General features: G+C 41.3%; 1 protein-coding gene across 5 annotated transcripts in view; it reads right to left on the reverse strand.

Annotated features, from left to right (window-relative positions):
- Nucleotides 1-18683, reverse strand: part of ACSL6 (acyl-CoA synthetase long chain family member 6) — a 1926773-nt gene that overhangs the window by 1624914 nt on the left and 283176 nt on the right. For 4 of the 5 annotated variants that reach the window (XM_044069185.1, XM_044069183.1, XM_044069182.1 and 1 more), the window contains exon 1: nucleotides 2382-2683. The exons of the other annotated variant lie outside the window; for it this stretch is intronic. In XM_044069185.1, the coding sequence (XP_043925120.1) occupies nucleotides 2382-2505 (124 nt within the window). In that variant the 5' untranslated portion in view covers nucleotides 2506-2683. Of the gene's footprint in view, nucleotides 1-2381; nucleotides 2684-18683 lie in introns of those variants that run through there. 5 annotated transcript variants of the gene reach the window in all.

The raw sequence follows: 18683 nt of genomic DNA on the forward strand, positions 1-18683 counted from the left end.
TGAGGTCCAGAACAGGAGGAAAATGCAGCAGATGGTCAGAACTGAAGAGGACCTACAACTTAACACCCATACTGGTATCCAGGAGCAAATCCACATGTACTTTGCATCTGTGAGTTAGACAACCATTATGTCAATGCCTCAGCCTTGTTGGCTAAAATATGTTGCAACCAATGTAAGAAGACACATGGTTTCTACATACCAGAGAAGAAGAAAATGCAACAAACTAAAGAATGTAGTGCAACTCCAACCCAAAGTTGCAACTTAGATAAACTCAGGAAGCAAAGAACATGGCTGATAACTGCTACCAGCTTAGCCCAAACAAATGGTCTATGAGCAGTGCAGTCTTCCCTTGACATCAGTACCGATATGTGGGTAGACTCCCCTCTACGATGGTTTAGAAGGTCGTCATAAACCTACCCTACTCTTATTATGGTGTTACACATCTTTATGTATCACTCACACTTTTCGCTGTTCATCTTCCCCATCACCAGTTGCCCACCCTCTGTGTATGTGTATGTGTATGTGTATATGTGTGTCTCTTCATTGTCGTCCCCATTTTGTGTTATCACCTCCTCTTTCAGTCTTTACTGCATTATACATTTATGTGCCTACCCTTGTGGCTATTGTTATATCCTACTTTCTGTCCATGTCACCCATTCTTATCTCCTCCTCTGCCTTTCTTCTAAAAAGGGCACTAGTACAGAAAAAGGAATAGCTTCCTTTCCTCACTCACATAGCAGTCCTCCCTTTCCTCTGTCTTTCAGTGCGCTCCTGTGCTTGATCTTCCTCCCTTCTGATTATATTATCACCCCATTTTGTTCCATTTTTAAATTAAAACCAGTTGCCATTTTGCTCTGTCCCCTTGTATGGGCTTTCTGCTCTGCCTGTGTAGCATATATTGGGCATTTTGATGCACAATTGAACATGCATTGCATCAAGGATGCAACCTGCATGCTGATGGTCCCAGATCACATGATGTGTTATAATGTGGTTAACTCACTTACATGGTAAATGCTATTTTCATAACTAAATGGCTTCAGCATATGTGCCTGTCCCTAGCATGCCTAGTATCAGTACCTAGCATGTCCCATATCTGTTGGCATTTATGCATATCTAATCCTTATCAGGCCATACCATGTAATTTCAACCCCACTACTTATCACAGCATGGTCAGATTCAGATTATCATTTTTTTTCCTGAACATTCCCTTATAGTTCTAAGGTAATTAGCATTTTCTGTTCAGTTGCTGAAATTTGAAGTTAATTTAGTTGAGTACAAGCAGATGGTGTAATATATTCATCATGGTTTAACATGCATTGTCATATTATCAATATTTGCATTTATTATGACTATAAGTACTTGTATGCAATGCCGAGACAGACTGGTCATATTTTCTTCATAGTTCTATAGGGGAAAGGCTCATGCATGCACTCAGAGAACCATTAAACATGTAACAATCTGCCTTATGAATTCATTACACAACTGACATTTTCCATAGCAACAGTAACATTACCATTCCTTTAGTCAGCTTCATATGCCACATTATCTTTAAAACAACATCTTCAGTTCAGTAACTAAATGGGAAACATTAATAAAATGAATTTTATGAGGAGAATTTGGTAGGAAATGTCCTCGGAATTATGTTAAATGCTCACTATAAATTGGCAATACTAGAAATTTTGTTAGTATGAGTTTTTGGTTTCCATGATAACTCTGATGAATGGAATTCCATTTTGTCACATTAGATAAAGTGATTCTGATTTCAAACAACACTCTTCCTGTATTAACTGGAGGAGTTAGCTGATAGTTTTTTAACTTGTTTCTAATTTAATCATAGAAATTAGTTGCCTTCCAAAACAAGCTAATGTCTGAAAAAAAAAACCTGATTTAGTACTGTAGCTTGTTTGACTATGGAACTTTATACAGACATTCTGTAACATTTTATAACAGAAAACCAAACGCAAATTACTAGCTCTGCATTGAGATGGGATAAAGTTTTTTTGTTTCACTCTGTAGGATTGTGCAACTGCTTTAAAATGTAAATAATGCAGTAAATAAACTTACTGTGCAGGGCACCTATCTTAAAGTTAAAAAAATATACTTTCTGCTTTTCTTAATCTGTGATTTTAGAAAGAAATGTGACTTTCACATCTTTTTTTAGGGGCCATATTCTGACTACACAGAGAGGAAGCCAACCATATACTAAGTACTAATCCCCAGCAGGAAAAAAAGTGAAGCTAAAAGTATGGAACATGGTTTTCTTCATATAGAATTGTCATCTTAAAGCATAGCTAAAAGCCGAGCAGAAGTATTTCTTATCAGTAGGGGTATGCCCACAAAATTTAGTTATTGCTAGAAAATTACGCAATCAAGAAACTCACCTCCCAATTTATTTGAACGGTTTTGTTGCTTCAGAGCCTTAAAAGTAAGTAGCTGGCAATAATGAGAGATTCTTTGCCAGTGAGCAAGTTTTTCATTTGATGAGGCAACCTCCAGAAGGTTCATCGATATGGAAACAAAATTTCATTTGACTTCACAGAAATACAAATGTTATAAACTGACACAATGCCTTGGTGTTTCTGTTTCACTTTAGAACGCATTCAACCCAATGCCTGCGGATTTACTGCTGTGAAAGAGCTTGAAATGCACGCAGCATAATCTGTCCACAGCCTACAAGACAGAGAGTAACCCTGACAGGAGCTTTAATGAAATGCATCCTAAGAAACTGCTGATTCCAGAACATCCCAGCCCCTCCTCCACCCCCACAGCCCTCAAATCATCGTTAGCGTAGTGCTGGGAATAGTTAAGCTTAGCTAATGTCAGCTTACAAGTGGCCCAAATGGTACCAAACTATAACAGCTATCGGGATGGGAGTTTTGCATTAGTGCAAAGAAGGATTAAACATGTTTGTAGTTATCAGATGCAAGGTGAAGTAAATAATTATGCATTAGTAAATAAATACATTGAAAAGAACACTGAAAATAGTCACTAGCCATTATGTGACCTGATGCCAGATTTACAACAGGCTACAGCACCACAAAATCAGCTGTGCATACAGAAAAGTGAAAAGCAACAAAAGCCATGCATGTATTGATAGTAAAACCACGTACTAAGGCATAAATGTGAATTGCATAGCCCAGAATATGTAACATGGAAAAAGAACATTTGAGCACATGCACTGTGAGTCATTACAGGGTTAAAAAAATCCTGAGGCCTTTGTGTTCTGAGGCCAAAAGGGAATATAAAATTAGCAGACAGAATTAAGTATGGTTATCTAGAGCATCTAAGATGAAGAGCTGCCCAAGGGACTGTAGCTGAGTTTATATATTCTTAAAATCTATCACTGTGAGTCTACCTCAAACCATAGAAAAGTCCATGAACTTTCCCTAGATATCAGAAAAGCATATAGGGTCTCAACACACAAACAGCATATGGTACACTGCAGAAAAATCTCCCACCTGTACCACACATTTACAAGTACATACATACAGACTCATTTGAAGAACACAAGCTATAGCTTAATGCTTTACACCTGATGCTTGCCTCACTGAGCTCCACCATTTTAACAAATATTACATCAATCATTTAGTCACTTTTTATACACACATATTCATTGGCTATTATCCTTCTACATTTAACATGACCTTACATAAAAATAATTCTAGATAGTTAATACTTTAAATTTATAATATTTTTAGATATGCTTTAAGCTTGGCCAAAGAATGCCTGGATCTCATCTTGAAGATTGTAGTCACCATTTTAGAAATGTCTGGCTAGATAGATTTATTTATTTCACATTTGTTGACCAGGAATGTCTGACTAGGACAGAGCCTATTTTCAGTCAAGGCCCAGGGAGAAAACTCCAGATGCATATGTTCTTTGGAATGTGGGAGGAAATGGGGGTGCCTGGAGGAAACCTATGCAAACACAGGGAGGACACGCAGACTCTGTGCAGAAGGTACCACAACCGAGAATTGAACCTGAGAATCTCTTGCTGTGAGGTGACAATGTTAACTGCTGCACCACTACACAGGCAGTTAAAGAGAAGTGAAGTGACAGGGAAGACATTTAATCTTGCCAGCTTTCTGAAAGGAAGTATAGGTGTGCATGTATATGCGGAAAAACTGGTGAAGAATAAATATCAGGAAAGGTACGTGGCATGATTTCTACTGGGGATGGCAAGCAACATTACCCTGCACAGTATACTTAGATCTACCTAGTGAAATGAATAGGACTAAGCAACCACACAGATGTGAGGAATGTACAACCCAATCCAGACATAGCAGTTAAGAACCAATGCAATCGTGTGTGGATATTAGTAGGAATGCCATACACTAAGCTCAGATGTGATGCAAACAGGCTCAATGTGCAAGCTACCATGATCTACAGCTACAGGATACAGAGGGTATGTACCAGGCAAGGATAAGATGTTAAAAACTATACAACAATATCCGCTGACAGAATAAAGTTTTATGTGCTTTTGCAAGATGGCCAAAACAACAGGAAGAAGAAAGAGGTGAGGTATATACTGCAGACAGTGCAGGAAAGTAACATAATGGATACAACACAGGTTATGTGATACGAAGTTAAACAGCCATGTTTTCCCATAGTAGGATCAAAAGAGGAGAAATGTTTATGTATTACTACATGAGTCCATAATGCAAGGAAGCATGTCAAGCCTGTCTACACTGAAGTTATTCTCAGTATTGCCCTGTTGTAGACGTACATGCAGAGATATGTAGTGCAAGCTATGCTTTGCAGCGTATGTATGCAGAGATATACAGTCCAAGAAATGTGCAGCTTGTGCAAGCCACGTTCTGCTGCTCAAAGGCCACAGAGATGGCCCTAGTGCCATATGTTGTATAAGAATATAATGGACATTACTTCATTTTACCTAATACAGGGAGAACATTTGAGAAGGCCAATCAGCTTAGTTTCTGCTACTCCTTTCTCTCTTTCCACTAAAAAAAAAAAAAATTCTAAGCTTGTTTCCTGTCTTTCCTGTGGGTAGTCTAGTCTGGATATTGATTTGCTATGTCCAGGACTATTTGTAGGCTTCTAAGCTGTCAAGCCTTTCTGTGTTGGAGGGAAGCCTTCTAGCTTATTTTTTTTCTTAGAACTAGCCAGTTTTTTGTTTCAGCACTCATCTGTTTCTTTGAGCTCAGCACTTGTTCAGAACATATTGTAAGCACTAAATAAGCTACAAATTACTACAGCACTCAACTTTTCTCACTGTTTAGAGGAAAACAGTTTCTAGTACTTAACAAATAAGCACCTATCCAGGCATGTCTAAGGGTCAGCTCCCAGTGTTTTCTCCTGTCTACCTGATGAATCTGGGCATCTTGGGGCAATGCAGTAATTGCCTCATGTACACAGACAACCCTCTCCTCCTACCACCCAACACTGCAACCTGTGACAGATGCACTTATATAGCCAAACTGGAAGCAAAGCTCTTTTCAACTAAGACTGGACTAGACAGTCAAGAGGAGAAGGTAAACACTTGTACCACACCACACTCAGCACATAGTCCCTCAAAACCTACACCACCAAAACACTTACATAGAAACACAAATCACACACCTACATTCATGGAGGCTCTCAGTAAAAACCTGCCAAAGCAACAGGGACCTCCAAAGCAGAAACACAAGCAACCTCCACCCCCCAACACAACCCAAATGACACATAGCGTACAAACTCAGTGCGCAACTCAGCCCATAAGGCATAACAACGTACCCAACACTCTAGTCATAGGTAACTCTATAGTCAGGCACACTGATGTTCCACTCACCAGGCTAAACAAGGAGAAAGTTACTGTCAGCTGCCTGTCAGGTGCCAGGATCCACCACATAACGCATGCACTCAGGTCACTCCCCAACAAGTATAAATATGACTCTGTCATTGTCCATGTTGGTGTGAATGACCTGAGATGTACCTCCTTCGACTACATGAAAAGGGACATGGAGGAGTTGTCCAATCTTGTAGCCCAGGTAGGTATGACCCTAGCCCTGAGTAGCATCCTGCCATCACCCAGAATGATAACACAGTACAAGGACAAAATGATTGACTTCAACAATTGGCTAAGCTTCTGGTGTCATTCTAAGGGGATCCAGTATCTGTCTGCCTGGGATGACATGATTGACAAACCACAATGCTTTGCCAGAGATGGCCTGCACCTGTCACCCCTGGGATTCCGAATACTGGCTAAGGCTCTAGCCACCACTATACTGATTTTTTTAGGCAAGGTTCAAATGACAAATTCACCACCCTAACAGGTACAGGCAAGAAGAATCTAAGGGTATTGCTACTCAATGCTAGAAGTCTAAACCTCAAAATGCACTCACTCGAGGCACTCCTTAAAATGGAGAACATCGACATCTGTGTAGTGACAGAGACCTGGTTCAAGGCTTCAGAGAGTACCCCTGCATTACCAGGCTATAATTCATATCACACCTTTCGGCCACCTAACCTGGACCGAAACACTAAAGGTGGAGGCGTGTCCATATTCATTAAGGATATCCACACCTCCAGGCTAGTTGCTCAGCATAATGCATCCGAGATTATCCAAGTGCAACTAACTCTGGGCAAGACGCAATCCAAATTGTAGCTTGCTACAGATTCCCCACCATGCCCCAGGATTCCCACTCCTCATTTCCTGATACACTGGAAAATAGTAAGGTACAACCTAACACCCTAATAATGGGCGATTTCAACTACCCTACCATTAACTGGGAAAACTACTCATGTACCAACTCTTGTGCTCAACGTTTTCTGGAATTCATAAATTCCAATGCCATGGATCAACTTATCCACACCCCCACCAGGGGCAGCAATATCCTAGAACTGGTTATTACCAATATGGGCAACCGGTGCTCCACACCAGAGGTCACTTCCTCATTGGTCAGATCCGACCACAAGCTAATCACCCTAGACATCCACATCCCTCCCCCACCCCCCATTAGGGAAACCACAGTAAAACATTTCTCCAAAGCCAACTTCACACTTCTTAAGACAGAAGTGGCAAACTTCACGACACCCATGCTGACAGACAATAGAGGCATGACTGCTGAATCCTACACAAATACACTTTATAAGCACTTACACGAGTGCATGGATCGTGCAATCCCTAACAGAACCAAGATGCTATCCTGCAAAAAATGGAAGCCAATCTGGTGGTCCACTGCCATAAACAAACTCTACAACAGAAGAAACAAACTGTTGCAAAAAAGAGTAAAATCCCATGATTGGAGAAACTCCCTGGTCAGCCTCAGTAAGAAGCTGAGATCCCTCATAAAATCCTCCAAAGCTAGTTATGAAAACAAAATCACCACTGACTCTAAAGACAACCACAAAGCATTCTATAGCTATGTCAAGAATCTCAATGGCAACACTCAGATCTGCTCTGAGTTACAGCACAATGGCACTAAATATAAAGAACCAACTGATATTGCCAACATCCTGGCAGATATGTTCAGTGCTAACTTTACCCCCCTGTCATCCCCTAAAGGGAGCCACCACAGACCCTGGAAACTACCACCCCATTAAGCCTAACGAGCCTGGTCTGCAAGGCTATGGAACATATCATCATGGAACTTATAAACAACGACATTGGTAATCTCCAAACTCAGGACCCCACCCAGTTCGGGTTTGTAAAAGGCAGATCATGTCTCCTAAACCTGATAGACTTATTTGAAGCAGTCACCAAAGCTGTAGATGAGGGTAAGGTGGTTCACACAACCTATCTAGATCTTGCCAAGGCTTTCAACACTATTCCCCACTCTGGAATTATAGATAAACTCACTAAACTAGGTATAAATCCCTATGTCACAAGATGGGTGGCCAAGTGGCTCACTGACAGAACCCACACTGTGAAAGTAGCAGACTCCAAATCCAACTTCAGACTAGTGACAAGTGAAGTACCACAGGGTTCAGTCCTGGGTCCTCTCCTGTTTGGTATCTACTTCTCTGAAGTACAGGCCAACACAGAAGGTCTTTGGCTAACAAAGTTCGCAGATGACTGCAAACTAGGAGCCATAATCAAAAGTCCAAAAGATGTGGACATCCTACAAAAGGGCCTCACTGAGACAGATGCCTGGTGTCAAAGCCATGGCCTCAAGCTCAATGCCAAAAAGTGCATTGTCATCCCTTTTGGTAAAAACTCTGCACCCATGAACTACCATATAGGCGGTAGTCTACTTAATACCGAAAGTGTGATAAGAGACCTTGGGACACAGATGACAGTAGTCTCTCCTTTGATAATCACATCGCCACAGTAGTCCAAAAATCCTTCCATGTGGCACACCTCATCACAAAAGTTTTCTCATCCAGGAAAAAATAGGTCATTGTTCCCCTCTACTTATCACTCATTAGACCCATTATAGAGTACATTGCCCCTTTTGGTATGTACCTCATAAGACATCAACAACAACTGGAAAGGCCACAGAAATACCTCACAAAGAGGATTACTGGCCTCAAACAGATGCCCTACGCAGACCATTTCAAAAAACTGCAGCTTTACTTCATCGTATATCGCCTACTCAGAGGCTGTCTCTGCCTAACACACAAAGCTATGTCAAACCCAGTGCTTTTAGAAATGCTCCACTTAAAGAAATCCCAATCCCTACGAGCTGCACACTCTAGGGACCTAAACCTTGTCACCACAATAAACAGAACATGTTGGAGGGATATATTCATGTCCCAGAGACTTCCCATACAAACTACCTATCTATATCAAACAAAGCTCCTCATTAGCACTCTTCAAGAAAAATCTTGATGATTGGATATGAGATAGGAAATTCACCCCGGGGATCACTTCTGTGGCTCTGCTCGAAAGTGGCACAGGAAAATCATTTTTCTTGGGTGGTGAAAGCCAGGGTACCTTTGGCTAGGCTTATATAGGCCCTAGGGCCAATAGTCTAGTACCTACCTATGAATCTATAAAGGCACTGGTTTTATAATCTGAACAGACTGATGTCAAACAATATCTGAAAGCATGCAAATGATGCAGTTACTATAGCCATTTAAAGGAGTAAATAATGGTCTCACTGTTGAAAGTATACTAATTATGGTAATGTATCTGCTCTTGAATGAGGCATTACTAACCCTGACCAGTAACTTAACAACTCTTCTACCACATAAGGAATAACTAAACTAATTTATGCTTGCACCATATAAAATTGCAAAAATAACACTAACAAAGGTAAAGATTGTCTTTTACTGACATTTCACATAAAAGCATTTTTGCCATGGGGCCTGAGGCCACATATACAGGTGACATAATGGTTAAAGTATTTGTTTGCCATGCACAGGGTATAAGGTTTAATACTGACCTGCTATCTATCATTGCATGTGTGGAGTTTGCATGGTCTTCCTGTTTCTCTTTGGAGTTTTTGCCACCTCCCAAAAGGATGCCAGGTGTTTCCACCTCAAATTCACTCAAGACTGGAGCTGTGGGCAGCAGCACTGACCCGATGTCTATTTATAGAAGTTGTATAGACCAACCTCTTTCAGCATCAACTGTGGTACACAGTATCCTCTAGACAGGAGAACATGGATCACAGATTGCACATTGTGGTAGGGCTAAACAGTCAATAGTGTAAAATCGGGTCTAGCTAATGCAATCATATGACTTATGTCGCCAAAAAGGGGGATGGGTGTTTTCTAGTGATAAGTGGGTGGAGGACCTTGTATACTTTGACCTATGCCAGGGATCCATGCCAATGGTAGGAGGGGTGTATGTGTCCCTATTTACCAGTGTATACTCATCATAGAGCCCATCAGCCTTGAGTCAATAAGCTACTAGCCATCTGGTGTCTGGTTGTGCAGCTTGGGTTACCTGGGATAGTTCTGTTGAGCAAAAGCTGGGCATAAAACCAATCCACCTGTCAAACATGAACTAAGGATTGTTTCACTCAATATAGGTTCACTGACAGGATGCACCTTTAAAGTAGATGACATAATGGTAAGGAGGAAGCTGGACATTCTATTTATCCATGAGACAAGACGGGACACAGAGATTACTACACATGAGGAGGAAAAACTAGAAATGTTGTGGGAATTGTGGTGTGGGAGTCTTGAGAAAACAGTAAAGGATGTCATCAGAATTAATGATAGACGTATTGCAGTCAAACTTCAGTGTAAGGATAAGGCCTAATTCATAATATCAGACTCTCTATACCCCACAGAAGTCATTCAGACAGCATTTTCAGGACAACACAAACTGGTGTTGATAACAGGGAACTAAATACACATAGGGTATGAGGACTGCTTGGGTGCACATGGGAGAAGAAACAGGAATAAAGAAGGAGAGGCCATTTTAGACTTCTGTCAGGCAAATGGCTTGATGGTGGTCAAAACATGGTTCAGCAAAAGAGTGGCCAACATGCAACTTAGGTGGATTTTCTCCTAGTAAGAAAAAAGCACTAGGGTTGAACAGATGATTTCAAAGTAATTGGCTGCAAGCAGTGGTTAGAGAAATCTCTAAGGTCAACAGAGCCTAGGGTGAAAACCTGGAAGATGACTAGAGAAAAAGCACAAGGCTATCACAAATTACTCAGGGCTGTAGCACCTCAGGAATAAGAGAAAATAGGTAGTGTAAAGAAGAAGGGCAGTGCATCAAAACAGCATATGTGATGGCTACAGAACAGATATGAGGCCGAGCCAGGAATGGGAATAAGGTACATAAGGAAAGCTGGTGATGCAATGCAGAAGCCCTAGAAGTCATCAGAAGAAAGAAGGAATGCAGGAACAAGTGCAAGATAGAAAAGATGGACCAGGCAAAGAAGGAATAGAGGCTAATAAATAGGCTAAGAAAGGAGTTGCAATAACAAAAGAAGAAGGCATCAGTGGCATTCTACCAGCTTCTGGAAAGTGACTCAGTACATGGCACAAAGAAGTTATATAAAGTTGCAAAGCACAGACAAAAGATGAAGATCGTCATCAGATACCCTTTATAAGAGATGCCTGCAACAATATGTGCACTAATCCATAGGACATCAAAGGGAGATAGAGGCAGTACTTCCAGCAGCTTCTAAATGAAGAAACTCCCACAGAAGCTTTACTGCCTTAGACACAACCTACGATGAAAAGAATAAGGACAGCACTTGAGAAAATTAAGTCAGGGAAAGCAGTTGTTTCGGATGATGTCATGGCAGATATGTTGGGTGAGCTGGGGAAAAAATGGCTCCAGAGGGTAGTCATATCAGTATGGAGAGAAAGGTGTATCCCAGATGACTCGAGAATGAGCATACTAGTACCAGTGTACAAGAAAATCCAAAAACAGTAAGCCGCAGGCAAAACGTTAAAAACACCACTCAAATTTAATTCACAAGTAAAAACAAGGTCAGATGAAGTGCTTTTCATCCAGCCAATTGACCAGACTTCATCAGATACATACAACCAATTTAATCTGACTTAAAAATACAATATACTCCCCACCCCTGCTGTCAGTCCACCAATGAAACTCACCGTTCCTTAATGATTTCTAGATAATTTTAATTAGAACTTATTATAACATTTTTTATTTAAGAAACATAAGTGGAGAATTAAGGGAGACATTAACATCATATACGTGTGAGACTATGGTATAATATGCATTTATAATGTACATTGTTAACCTGTTAGTTTTGTTTATGCAAACTAACTTGTAAAAGCATATTTTAGTGAGACAACAGCATGCACAAGTTGTTTATGCAGTTAATTGGGGGCTAATGTGGATCTGATTTACCTAGAAATCAGTAGTTGAAAAAGCTAAAGGTGATGGAGATGAAGTGCCTGAGATGGGTGGTAGGATGCACACTGTGGGACAGATGAAGAAATGAGGACAACACAGTAGAAGCCCAAATAGCTAAAATTACAGAGAAGGTCACAGAGAACAGATTACAGTGGTTCAAGCACAAGTGCAGGAATGCAGAAGACAATCTGATGAAGAAAGTTTGAGGCAAACAGGATGAAGGCAAAAGGAATCAAGGGCATCCAGCAAAGACATTGATGGATTGTGTGAGAGAAGACCTGCAACAGTCAGGCATTACTGTCAAAGAAGGTATGAGAGTGGCAATGAATGAGAGATGGCAACAGTGTATGGAACACCCCAACCCCAAGTAGAAAAAATGGAAAAAAGGGGTTGATGATGATGCTTGATGCTCAATACCCCATGTGGTGTGTGTGGGGGGCTCAGTGTCACTCACAAGCATGCTTCTCTAAGTATAATGACTTAGAGACACTCAACCTTAAGGTAAACAGAAAGCTTCGACATACATACTTCTGTGATCTTGAACTTACAATGTTTCAATATCAGACAGAAATGAGTTTGGCTAATAAGTTGACTATTCCCATTCTGACCAAAGTATCTCTGAAAAATCTATATATCTCCCCTGTATCTCAGCTTCTTCATGCAGTGCTACCACATGATAACAAACTGAAATTCTTTCTTCACATTACAGATGGGTGCACTAAATAATGTTTACAGCAGTGAAGTTGTATAAACTGCCAGATAATCTATATGTAAAAGAACATGTCTGAATTATACAAAAAAGGCGGTGTGTAGTATCAAATAATAGCATGTGGTGCATGATACCCTGGAAAATATGTAACTCATACACAGACTTATTGCTATATATATATATATATATATATATATATATATATATATATATATATATATATATATATATATATAGGTTCAGAGGTAGGTACTAGGCTATCTGCCCAAAGGCATTTATAAGCCTAGCCAGAATGTGTTGGCTTTCGTGCCCCCTTAGATTAGTTCTCTGTGCCTCTGTCCAGTAGAGCCACTGAAGTGATCCCCGGGATAAACTTTCTGTTTCCCATCCACTCGTCATGGTTTCTCTTGAAGAGTGTTAGTGAGGAGCTCTGCCTAATGTAGACTGGAATCTTGTTTCAAAGCATGGGAAGTCTCTGGGACAGGAATCTATCCCTCCAGCATGTCCTAGTTATTGTTGTGGTGAGGTTTAGATCCCTAGAGCATGTGGCTCGAGGGGATATGATTTTCTTTAGGTGGAGCATGTCCATTAGTTCTGGATTGGACATGGCCTTGTATGTCAGACAGAGATCACCTCTGAGTAGGCAGTATGCAGCCGGGTACAGCTGGAATTTCTTCAGTTGAGCTGCATAGGGTATCTGTTTGAGGCCAGTGATCCTCTTGGTGAGGTACTTCTGTGGTTTTTCTAGCTGTTGCAGGTGTCTTCTAAGGTACATCACAAATGGGGCGTTGTACTCTATGATGGGTCTGATGAGTGATGAGTAGAGGGGCACAATAATCTCTTTTTATCTGGATGCAAACCCTTTTGTGATTAGGTGGGCCACATAGAAGGATTTTCTAACCACTTTGGCAATGTGATTATCAAAGGAGAGAATACTATCTATTTGGGTCCCCAGATCCCTTATTACATCTTCTGTATTTAGGGGACTACCACCTCTGTGGTAGTTTGTCGGTGCTTTGTTTTTTCCAAAGGGGATGACTATGCACTTTTTGGCATTTAGCTTGAGGGCATGATTTTGACACCAGGTATCCACCTCAGTGAGACCCTTTTGGAGGATGTCTGTGTCAGCCGGAGAGTCAATTATAGCCCCTAGTTTGCAGTCGTCTGTGTACTTGGTCAGCCATAGTCCTCCTGTGCTTGCCTGTACCTCTGAGAAGTATATGCCGAACAGGAGGGGTGCTAGGACTGAGCCCTGGGAAATGCCACTTGTAACTGGTTTAGAGTCGGACCTAGCTCCCACAACTCTCACCATGTGGGTTCTGTCCGTGAGCCAGTTAGTAATCCATCTTGTGACATAGGGGTTTATGTTCAGGCTGTTGAGCTTTTCTATAATACCAGAATGGGGAATGGTGTCAAAGGCCTTTGCGAGGTCTAGGTAGGCTGTGTGTACCACCTTTCCCTCGTCTATAGCCTTGGTAACTGTCTCAAAGAAGTCCACCAGGTTTAGGAGGCATGATCTGCCATTAACAAAGCCGAACTGGGTAGGTTCCAGTATTTGGAGGTTCCCAATATCTCTGTTAATGAGTTCCATGATGATGATGCGCTCCATACCCTTGCAGACCAAGCTAGTCAGGCTTATAGGGCGATAGTTCCTGGGGTCTGTTGTGGCTCCACCTTTGTGGAGTGGAATAACAGTTGCTCTGCACCACTCTGTGGGTACGTAGCTGAGTTTGAACAGTGTGTTTAGGTGAGGGGTTAGTTCGCCTGAGTTCATGTAGGACACAGCCTGGGACACCATCCAGTCCCACTGATGCTGTGTTTTTGGCTTTGGAGACGGCTGTTTTAACCGAAGTGTCTGTGATTTCAGGGGCTCTATCTGGTATGGTTATGGGCCCTTTTGGGGGTGAAGTTTGCACTGAACCTGTTTGCCAGGATGTTGGCGATATCGGTTGGTTCAGTGTATTTTATGCCATTCTGTGCTAACTCCGAGAAGACCTGAGCATTGCCACTTAGATTCTTGACATAGCTAAAGAATGTCTTATGGTTATCTTTGGAGTCCTTGGCAATTTTTCTTTTGAAGCTAGCCTTGGATGATTTTATGAGGAATCGTAGTTTCTTGCTGATGCTGATCAGGGATGTCTTCCCTTCTTGGGATTTTGCTCTTTTCTGTACTAGTTTCTTCCTTCTGTTGTATAGCTTGTTTATGGCAGGGGTCCATCAGACTGGTTTCCTTTTCTTGGAGGAGTGAGTCTTGGTTTTGCTTGGGATAGCACGATCGATGCATTCTTGTAGGTGCCCATAGAATGCATTAGAAAAGGATTTTGCAGCTTGGACAATGTTATCCTTTAGCATGGGGGCTTTGAAACTTTCCACCTCAGTTTTAAGTAACGTGAAGTTTGCTTTTGAAAAGTTTTTCATGGTGGTTCCCTTGACCGGGGGTTGGGGTGGAATGTGGATATCCAGAGTGATTTGTTTATGGTCAGATCTAACCAGCAAGGGGTTGACCTCTGGTGTGGAACACCGGTCGCCCATGTTGGTGATGACCAGGTCCAATATGTTGTCACCTTTGGTGGGAGTGTTGACCAGTTGATCCAGGGCATTTGAGTTTATAAATTCTAGAAAATGTTGGGCAAGGGAGTTAGTACTTAAGTAGTTCTCCCAGTTAATGTTTGGTTTACCGAAATCACCCAATATTAGGGTGTTTGGTAGGACCTTTATGTTTCCCAGTGTTTCCAGAAATGCAGAATGGTTGTCCTAGGACATGGTGGGTGATCTGTAGCAAGCTACAATTTGAATTGCAGTTTTGCCCATAGTTAGTTGCATGTGGATGATCTCTGAAGCATTGTGCTGTGCCACTAACCTGGAGGTGTGGGTATCCTTGATGATTATGGATATGCCCCCGCCTTTTGTATTTCAGTCCGGGTTCTGTGGCCGAAATGTATCGTATGAGTTGTAGCCTAGTAGTGCTGGGGTGCTCTCTAGAGCATTAAACCAGGTTTCTGTTACTGCACATATATTGATTTTCTGCATACTGAGGAGTGCCTCAAGTGCATGCATTTTGAGATTTAGACTTCTGGCATTGAGTAGCATTACCCTCAGTTTTTTGTTACTTGTACTATTTACGGTGGTGGGTTTGTCTTTTGAGCCTTGCCTAAAAAAGGCACTATGGGGGTGGCAAGAGCCTTGGTCAGTATTCGAAATCCTAAGGGTGACAGGTGCAAGCCATTTCTAGCAAAGCAGCGTGTCTTGTTGAGCATGTCATCCCAGGCGGACAGACACTGGATCCTCTTTGAATGACACCAGAAACTTAGCCAATTGTTGAAACTGATAATTTTTTAATTTATATCGTGGTATTATTCTTGGTAAGGGCAGGATGCTACTCAGGGTCAGGTTCATACCAGACTGGGCTATATGATCAGAGAGCTTTTCCATGTCTCTTTTCATGTAGTCCAGGGAGGTACGGCTTAGGTCATTCACACCAACATGGACAATGACAGAGTCATATTTGTATTTGTTTTGGAGTGACCTGAGTGCTTGTGTTATGTGGTGGATCCTGGCACCCGAAAGGCAGCTAACAGTAACCTTCTCCTTGTTCAGCCTAGTGAGTGGGGCATCAGTGTGCCTGACAATAGAGTCACCTATTACTAGTGTGTTGGGTATGTTATTTTGCCTTAAGGGCTGTGATTGCATGGCACACTGGTTTTTGAAGTATGTGTTTCATGGTTTATGTTGGGGAATGGAGATTGCTTGGATGTTTGCTTTGGAGGTCTCTGTTGCTTTTGCAGATTTTTATTTAGAGCCTCCGAGTATGTTTTCGTGTATTTATGTGTATTTTTTGCTGGTGCTGGTTTAATGGGTCTATGTGAGATTGGTGGTGTGATGCAAGTATTTCCCTTCTCCTCTTCACTGTCTGATCTAGTCTTGGGTTGAGAGAGCTTAGCTTCCAATTTGGCTGTATAATTGCATTTCTTGCATGTATTAGTGTTTGGTGGTAGGAGGAGAGGGTTGTCTGTGTACATGAGGCAGTTGTAACATTGCCTCAAAATGCCCAGATTCACCTGTTGGACTGGAGAGTACACCTGAAACTGCCCTTTGGACATGCCTGGATAGGTACAGTTAACTGTTTTACTGATTGGCTGCTTAGATTGAATAGAGAGCCTTGTCCTTCTGTACAGTATAGGAGGGGATTAAGTGCTGGGGTTTATAAGTGTTTGCTATGTGTTTTGAACAAGTGCTGGGCTGAGAAAAGAATGGTTTGATTGCTTAAGTTGAAAGTTTGTGGAGTTCCAAGGGAAAAATTGAAGAGGAGACTTGGTAGAGCTGGGAATAGTTATACCCTTGCTAACCAGCGCTGCCCAGCGCACAAAACCAGGCAAATGCAGTTTTTATAGCAGGGAAATGAAAGAGATAGAAATTAGCCCAAAATGGCCAATAAACTACTAATTTCTGGGCTGATACCACTCCTCCAGGGACAAATAGGCTGCTCAAAGCTCCCCTCTCTCACAGGTGAACAGAGAAATTTCCTTCTATCCAAGTAAGGTATGGGCAAACACAGAGACTTGTAACACAGCCCTGAATTCAGCAGTAACCTGAAAACTGGACTATACTAGCTTACAAATGTGGGAAACAAGTATTTTTTTTATTTTTTTGTTTTGTTTTTTCAGAAAACAAAGCAGATACAATAAAAAAGCACTTTAAATGCACAGAAAAGATACTTATTGTTATATATCTCATATCAGAGTTGTAAGTCAATGCCCTAGTAATAAATTAGGAAGAAACACAAATACAGTAAAAGCAGATGAATAAAGTGCAATATATATATATATATATATATATATATATATATATATATATATATATATAAAACAATATAAAACAAAAAACTGATTTAAACAAGTTACCCAATTAACCAGAAAAAAGCTCAAAACTGAGCCCTATTCCAGCAGTCTTCAATCAGACATGTTCTAACTGCACACTCCTGCCACTATGGTACAGGGGAACCTTCTCCAAAAAAAAAGATGGCCTGGATCAGTGCTCATGTTATACAAACAAAGCTAGATTCAGCAGGCCTGATTCTGCTCAATGCTACAGTAACAAGGCACACCAATTTCAGAAAAAAAACAGTTCAAATAAGCAGGCACAATAAGCCTGTGACCAGAAATTCCCAGCTCAGAAGGGCAGAATCCAGCCTCTCCTCCCACAAGAGTGCAGACCACAAACCTTCTTAATGTAGAATAACTGGCCTGAAGCCCAAGTGCTTAAACCAGAACTAATACACTTTTAGAATAGCAGACACTGAGCCTTCAATCAGCAATTCCCAGCTTAGAAGGATGTAAGCTACCTGTCCTGCCACAACAGTGCAGACCACAAACCTTCTTAATGTAAAACAACTGGTATGAAGCCCAAGTGCATAAACCAAAAGACTTAGAATAGCAGTTGCAATTTAATCAGGCTACAACCAAGCAGTAATAAATGCAGCAGAATAAATAAAATTGAGTACTTTTAAGAAGAGGCAAAAGCAAAATAAAGTAGGAGGAAACACAAATACAGTAAAGCAGATGAATAAAGTGCATTTTTTTTGTTAGTAAAGTGCAAGGAGAGAGGAAGGAAGAACCTAAGTGGGTTGGCTTTCTCAAATCTTCTCTCTGCATTAAGTAGAGTGAACACTAGACTCAGAATATGATCTCACTGTACTCGGTTGAGTGAGCAAATGAGATGGACCCAGGAGGAGTGTTCAAATACAGACTTACAGGAGGGGCAGGCAATTCCAGAGCCACCAACACTAACACCAAGACAAGAACAGGGAGGGTAGATGGGGAGCTAACTGCAGAGAGACACACAGCACACTATTCAGTGAAACAATTAGGTAACAGAAAAAAAAATAAAATACAGTACTTTTAAAACTGCAAGTTTGCACTTAACAGAAGAATAAAACACAGTACTGCATGTTTGCACTTGTGTAGGTCATCCTGTCCATAATATCATCACATTGGCTGGAGAGGAGACATCACCACTGACAACATCCATAAGCCACAATGTTACCAATGTGATCACACACCCTTATAGGGTAGAGGCATGTAGGTGGTTTTGCCAACCCAGAATAATTTAAAGGTGATACTGCTTAATGCCATGTTTCTAAACAAAAATAAACTCCACTTCTTGCAAGCTCTCCTCACTGTGGAGAAGGTACTTGTCTGTGTAATGGTTTAAAGCCATGGAGACCACTCGGGCAGTCCAGGGCTATAA

The sequence above is a fragment of the Protopterus annectens genome, chromosome 4.part0 (genome assembly GCF_019279795.1).
Source record: "Protopterus annectens isolate FY-2018-M chromosome 4.part0, PAN1.0, whole genome shotgun sequence".
Taxonomy (NCBI): Eukaryota; Metazoa; Chordata; order Ceratodontiformes; family Protopteridae; genus Protopterus; species Protopterus annectens.